Genomic DNA, 8,019 nt, shown 5'->3' on the forward strand with positions numbered 1-8,019 from the left:
AAAAAAAAAAAAAAAAAAAAAAAGGAAAAAGAAAAGAAAAGATTACTGAGAAGAATGATGTCAACAACAGGAAACTGAGGAATACCAGGACTATAACTAGTAAAGGCTATGATTAGTCCCAGGGGAGTTTCCTGTCTAAATGGCCAAAAAGAGGAATCAGCTAGTAAGAGCTCACTAACCAATAAAAACCTCAAGGAAGAAAAATTAAAGCCAAACAGAACAGATTAAATAAAATGTACAGTCATCAGGTGTAATTTACATATTAAACAGATGCTTACCTGTTTGATCAAGTTCAAGCAAAAAATAAGGGACACACATAGACTCAAATAACTTCTTTACCTGGAAGAAGTTGAAAAATAAGGGAGGAGAATGAAAAAAAGTTTATAACCAAAAGGAGAGTCTCTCCTTTGAAAACTTTCCAGTTCATTTTTACGTAACCTACAAGATTCTCTCTGTTCACATTAATAATATTTAAAAGATATTTGAAGTCTGTTGATTCTATTCTATTGTTAATGGTTCACTGGTATAACTTAATAAGATACATTTTACATATTTAATGACTCAGTCTACCCCACTATAAAATGGATTTATATTTAAAAAAGCACTGGAGGGGCTGGCTGGTTAGGTCAGTTGGTTAGAGTGCAATGTTAAAACACCAAGGTCAAGGGTTTGGATCCCCTTACTGGCAAGCTGCCAAAAAAAAATTAAATTAAATTAATTAAAAAGTACTGGAATCCTTAATGTTTCTAAAACATTATGTGGCAACTGTGAGAAAAACAAAACAAACAAAACAAAAATATCCTTACAATAGTAAAGATATTATTCATTTTTGGTCAAGTACTTCAACCAACAAATCAGTTACAAAAAACCATATGATCAAGATTATATAAATTATACTGGTAAAAAAAAATTTTTACTTGTAGGATAAAAGTTACTTTTGCCAAATTTATACCACTAAATAACATTCAAACTACTGTGAAAGTTGTTAGAATCAAAATGGAGTCACTTGAGTTAAAACAAAAACAAAAAAAACCCTGACAAATAGAGCCAGGAAAGGCCATGAAGGGGGGTTCTCACGTACATATGCCTCATAATAAGAATTATCACAAAGGACTCTGCAAAGCCACAACCTTGCAAAGCCACAGCCTTGCACAGATGCCATTGCAACCTTAACAAAACATACTTCTGTGAGGACATCTGCCCAGCAACTGTCTGTACAATTTCAGACTGGCATTGCCCTTGTTATTAATCCTTGTAGCCAAAGATGATTATGGCCAAACAATTATGTAATCCTTCAACACTTTTCCTTTAAAACCCTTTGTCTTCCTTTACCTCGCTGAATACACACATAGTTTATTATGGCATGCATATTCCCATTGCAATGTTCTATACCCAATTAAACTCATTCTTCTTTTAGAGAGCCTGTCTTTGTTATTTAGCTTAACACTACTGATAAAAGAGACGTTAAAGTACAAGAACAATACTTTAGAAAAGTTTAGAACCATATTCCTCCAGCTTATACATAAAATAAAAAAGGCCAGAGTAGCCTGAGGTTCACAGAGATCATCAATCAAGAAAATGTATTCTTGCCCCATTCTAAATTTAACTACTAAAATAGCAGACTTCCCATTTTACTGAAGTACATCGAAAGATTTCTATCATTTCTATAGAACCAAACATAATATTTCGATATAAATGAAAGAATGGATTCATTCACACCACCTTTGCTGTATCTCTGAGGTAGGTGCCCCTTTTGGATGGCACCTAAGCCCCAGATTGAGTTTGGCCTCCCCTGACAATACACATTTAGAAAGACAAGAATCTTTCTGAAGAATGATGAAGCCGTAAAGAGGGACATTAAAGGAAAGGCAAGGAAAGCTATAACTGGGAAGCCACCTGGAAAAAAGTCAATTCATATTCCAATGCTCATTTTCTAAAACTAAAAATAAAAAGTTCATACACACATAAAACCACAGACTCTTAAGACTTCCTTAGTCATTTAGTTTTAGAAATAAAACATTTGCAGTTTCTTACAAAAAACCAAGTTGTCCAGGTTTAGAGAGTAAATCCTAAAAACAGATCCAAAAAATAATAATCAAAATTTCATAAGACATGAAATACAGAAAATACACTCTCTAGATTCCAGAGTACACATGATCCCACTTCAAGAAATTGCGATTTTATAGGTTATTTTAACTCTGATTAAACTTTAGCATTGCTGACAGTACAAGATTAAAAATCAGAATTGAATATCAAAAGTGCCAGTTTCCAGAGTATTCCCATTGATAAAAGTAGAAGATGGTGAACTTTGCCTGTAAATAAACATGCTATTGAGAATGGCAATGGATGTAGATATCAAGCAAGAGATAGACTATAATTAGACATCATTTGCCAATTCCAGGCATACTTCCAACTTCCACTAAAATATCTATAAGAAACAAATATTACATTTTCTGAAAAGATAGAGAGGGTTTAATCTTTGCACTTTAAAAACCACTATTCCCAGTAGGACGCATTCAAAACACATATGACAATGTGTTATGCAACAAGTGGAAAACTAAATTTATGTAGAAGTTAATTTCCTTGTGGGCACTTCCCAACTTGCATTAATGCAAAATTACATTACTCATCCCAGAGAGAAATATGCATTAATCAGATCAAGTCTAGAACAAATATAAAAACAAAGTTTCTCCATTCTGATTTACTTACATCACAATAATTAAATGAGATGATGAAATCAAAACAGAATGAAATAGCCTGGGGAAATTCTACTTCAAGGTAATTTCTGAAAAATGAGTTGTGAACAACTAAGTATATAAATTGGACCCTATAGGAAAAAAATCACTACTTTTCAAAGGAGAGGAACTTAACTATCTTTCATGGCCAAAGACATTAGAAATTAATTTTCATATTAATTGGCACCAATCTGAAAACAACTTGTATATTTGGAAAAGCTAAGGAATTGTTATTTGCCAAGATAAAACTAAGAAAGCTAAGCAAGTTGATCACATAGAAGTAGAGAGTAGACTGGCGGTTACTAGAGGCTGGATAGGGTGGGGGTGAGGAGAATAGTGAAAGGTTGGTTAACTGATACAAAAGTACAGCTAAATAAGGAATAATATCTAGTGTTCTATAGCACTGTAGCCTGGCTATAATTAACAACAATCTACTGTATAATTTCAAGTAGCTATAACAGAGCATTTTGAATGTTTCCAACAAAAAGAAATGGGAAATATTTGGGGTAACAGCAACAAAAAATCAATGGTTACCAGGATTTCAGGGAATGAGGGAGGGAGGGAGGGATGAAGAGTGGGGAATGATATTGTATTGGTTAGTACATGACATTATGCATTAGGCAAAACCCATACAACTGTACAGTACAAAGAGGGAACCCTAACATAAAATTAACAGTAATATATCAATATTGATTCATAAGTGTAACAAATGTACTACACTAATACAACATGTCAATAATAGGAGAAACCGCGTATGTGGGTGGAGGGAGGACATGGCAACTATCTTTATTTTCTGCTCAATTTCTCTGTTAAGACTAAAACTGCTATAAAAATATAGAAAAAATATGTAAAAAAAAAAAAAAAAAGAGAGAGGATGTTTATTTAGAAGACCCAGCATATCCAGAAATTATTCAGATAATGACATTAAAGTTGCCAGGATAACTATACGTATATTTAAACGAGTACACAAATAACTAACATTTTTATAAGAAAGTTTCTTCATTCCCAGAGTAGATTTCATTAAGTAAAACAGGGAGCAGGGGAAGGAAAAAGGAGAGTAAGGCTTTACCTTTTCCTTAGGGATAGGCAGGAGAGCTGGGAAACGAGGAAGTAAGAAGGGTTCAGGGATAAGTGTTAGTAAGGATAAGTAACCACAGGTCAAAGAGATCTGGGATTTCAAGGAACACACTGAGAATCCATCTACTTATCACTAGTAGCAATCCTGACCACCAGCCCAACTCTTCATTGCAGAGATAAGGCAGGGTCAAAATTGGAATTTTCCAACTATTTTATAATGTTTTAAAAAATAAGTACAGGGACCAAATAATGCTTGGCACATATTAGGCATTCAAATGCTAGCTATTAACCACTGATAGGATTAATTGTACTTGGAATTAAGTAAGATATTTGTTGATTGCCATTTAACTAAGCCTCCATATTGACAGAAGAAATTCTACTGTCCAAGCTTTTAGGTCCTGATGGAAAACAGGAAGAGCAAGTAGTTATTTTATTTAACAACCACTCATATAGCATTTACTATGCACCAGGCATGTTCTATGGCTTTTGTAAATATTAACTAATTGAATCCTCACAAATTTATGACATTGGTACTATTATTATTTACATTTTACAGATGAGGAAACTGAGGCACAACAGGCAAATAACTTAACCAAGGTCACATAGCCAATAAGTTACAGAGCCAAGATCCAAACTCACACTTTAGAGTCCAGGCTCTTAACAATTATTTGGTAACAAAAAAGATTAAACAACCACATAATTTTAGAGCTAAAAGAAACTTCAAAAATCAACTGGATTAAACCAAAAGTGGGGAGCCCCAAAACAGACAAGATCACCACAGCTACATATTTAAGCCCACAGAGGCCATGAACTATATAGCAGATTTCTAATACCCAGCCCTCTTTTAAATTCTGTAACATTACCGCCTATACCAATCATTTACAATTTAGCATGGATTATCTTAGTTCATTTTTCTTTTTAAGTCTATATTCTGCCTTCTCAGTGTGACTAAACCCCCTAGGGATGGGACTTGTGTCTTCTACCTGTTTGCAGCCCTACTCCTAATATGATGTCCTACCCAAAAGCATCACTATCATATTGATAGTGATGAAACCTAAGATGACAATGATGCAGACTATGTTCAGGTGGGAGACAAAGACTCCTACTTGAAGAGTTTTCACTGCTTGCCCATCTTCCCTTTTTCCTCATTTGGAAAAAGAGAATACACACACATAACCACAGAGAAAGAGTCAAAACAGCCTGTCTCTGTAAGGCTTCCAGAATAAAAAGGCCTCTGAATTCAACCTCATTGAGATCTGGAAAATAACTGAATGGAGAGAGAGGCTAGAAGAAAATTAAACTTAATAAATTACCCTATAAGTGAATCTGGACAGATGGCCAGTTACGTTTATTTAAGTGTCTATCACATCTAGGCCTAGAGCTACACTGAGTATAATTCAAAGCTAAACTTTAGTGAGTTAAATGCTTTCAACCTTTCTATAAAACACCAGATCTGGTTTGTCTTTCAGTTCTCACCTTCATTCTGTGGTTAATTCAGGGAGGATTAAACCAATCCTCCCATAGCTGTGATCATCTTACGTTTATTTAAGTGTCTATCACATCTAGGCCTAGAGCTACACTGAGTATAATTCAAAGCAAAACTTTAGTGAGTTAAATGCTTTCAACCTTTCTATAAAACACCAGATCTGGTTTGTCTTTCAGTTCTCACCTTCATTCTGTGGTTAAGTCAGGGAGGATTAAACCAATCCTCCCATAGCTGTGATCATCGACCTTTCCTCAGATAATTTAACATTAAGAACCAAGTAAGAAATACGGTTTATTCTTTGCAAAATTATTTTCCCCATAATAAAGCAGAGCGTAAAGAGATATTTATCAAAATTTAGGATTACCTCAAGTAACAGTTCCTTATGAAATATTCACTACAGACATGCCTAAAAGAGCAGCAAATCAACTGGTTCAGTAATTCCCCCATCCTGACCTTCCCTGACCTTGACTACCTGAAAACATCCCGTACTTTTCAAAAGTTCAGAGAAAGATTACTCAAGCAATGTTTTGTTCTCAAATCAACATTCTACAATTATTCTGAAGCAAGTTACACCTATACACACCCTTCCTAAGGTGAAATCCAATTGTTTACACATGAGCTCAAAAGTCTGTCAAATTCCTGCAATTCAACAATTTTTCAACACTACTTGAGTTTAAAACCTTACCTCAGTACATTGTTTGCACGTGGACTTACTGAAGACGACCACAGAATGACTGTCTATATAGGCCTGCAGCCGGGCTCTGGGATCTGCAATGGCCGTGCTGGTGGATTCTGCTGGGTCCTCTGGCAAGGTTTGACTAGGGTGATGATCCTTAGCTAGAAGTAATGGAAGCAAACCTTGTAATTATCAGAAAGGAAAACATGATGATGCAATTTCTAATATTAGGTTCACTATAAAAGCCTAACAATTTTAGTACCAAGGGCCAAAATAAGGAATCTGAGGAAGGACTCAAACATGAATTATACATTTAGTTCTGTCACCTGACTAGAGACCTCTGGCAACTCAATGTTACCAACTCAGATCATCACACTCAAGATCAGTCCTCAGGGGATCCTGACATACGGTAAACCATAGTCTGAACCTTCCCTGGAAGCAAGAGATTAAGTAACAGGTTGTGAACACTGAGGGCCACATTTTATTCCACTTCTGCTCTCACCCATGGTGTAAATGCAGAGAGAGCCTTTCTCACACAACTCAGCTCAAAGACATGGGAGTAGACAACTCACACCAAGACTTACATTTTATTCCACTTCTGCTCTCACCCATGGTGTAAATGCAGAGAGAGCCTTTCTCACACAACACAGCTCAAAGACATGGGAGTAGACAACTCACACCAAGACTTAAACTTTTTTTGTCCAACTAACTCCTGGAGAAGAATAGGATCTTCAGGCCATAGACACAGCAAGATTTCCAAAAAATACTTTCTTCTGATTCTCTATTTCCTCCCCAAGATTTTGCTCTGGCCCAATCAGGCATCAAAACAAAGATGATCCAGCTTAGTGGTATGTTATCCCCACATGACAGCACTGTCATCCTGGGTATCATCAGCGGTCAAAACCACCAAGAGATTGCTACCTCCAACTTGTAAAAATTTTAAACTAGCTATCTTTTTCAGGGTCCACAAACCAAGTTCAATCTTACCCTTATTACTTGCTCCTTAAGTGATTTCCTCTCATTTCTCCTTCTCTAAGACTGATCCATTCTTCTTCAATTTCATCATCTTCATAGTTAGTACTGTTTTTACCCAGAACTAGACAGATAACATTAGGTGGGTACTGCTACTATCATCCCCATTTTACAAACAAAGAAACAGATTCAGGGAGGTTATGCAACTTTCCCAAGGTTGCATAGCTTACAGTAAGTACAGTAATGGAGCCAGGAGTCAATCCTAGGTTATCATTCTCTAGAACCCATGATTTTTTTAAAAACAGCTTTGTTGACATATAATACACATACCACAGAATTTACCAACTTAGAGTGTACAATTCAATGGTTTTTAGCATACTCAGAACTGTGCAACCATTATCACAACCAATTTTAGAACATTTTCATCACCCCCAAAAGAAACCCCAGACCCATTAGAAGTCACTCCCCTTCTCACCCAGCAATTCCCCTTCCTTTAACCTCTGGGCAACCACTAATCTGGAATGGAATGAAATCATACAATATGTAGTCCTTTGTGATCAGCTTCTTTCACTCAGCATAATGTTTTCAAGGTTTATCCATGCTGTAGCATGTTTCAGTGCTTCATTTATTTTCATTGTCAAATAATATTCCATTGTATAGATATACTACATTTTATTTTTCTATTCCAAGTTATTGGGAATTTGGGTTGTTTCCAGTTTTGGACTGTTGTGAACAGAACTGCTATGAACATTCATGTTCAAGATTTTTGAACACGTTTTTAATTCTTCTGAGTAAATACCTGGGAGCGGAATTGTTGGATCATATGGTAACTGTTAAACTCTTTGAGGAACTGCCAAACTGTTTTCCAAAGCAGCTACACCATTTTACATTCACACCAACAACATATGAGGGTCCCAATTTCTCCACATCCTTGCCAACATTTATTATCTCTTTTTGGTTCTAGCTATCCTAGTAGATGTAGAGTGGTGTCTCATTATGGTTGTGATTGGCTTTTCCCTGATGGCCAGTAACGTTGAGCAACTTTTCATGTATTACTAGTTGTAGGAGAAATG

General features: G+C 35.7%; 1 protein-coding gene across 1 annotated transcript in view; it reads right to left on the reverse strand.

The window, feature by feature from the left end:
• TXNRD1 (thioredoxin reductase 1) overlaps positions 1–6,119 on the reverse strand; it is a gene marked incomplete at its 3' end in the record, with an annotated part of 84,068 nt that extends 77,949 nt beyond the window's left edge. The window contains exons 1-2 of the mRNA XM_008570287.1: positions 5,984–6,119; positions 279–339 (exon numbers count right to left, since the gene is read on the reverse strand). Coding sequence (XP_008568509.1) covers positions 279–318 — 40 coding nt within the window. The remainder of the gene's footprint in view (positions 1–278; positions 340–5,983) is intronic.
• Between the last annotated feature and the right edge of the window lie 1,900 nt (positions 6,120–8,019).

The sequence above is a fragment of the Galeopterus variegatus genome, unplaced genomic scaffold, assembly GCF_000696425.1.
Source record: "Galeopterus variegatus unplaced genomic scaffold, G_variegatus-3.0.2 Scaffold588, whole genome shotgun sequence".
NCBI classification, from domain to species: domain Eukaryota; kingdom Metazoa; phylum Chordata; class Mammalia; order Dermoptera; family Cynocephalidae; genus Galeopterus; species Galeopterus variegatus.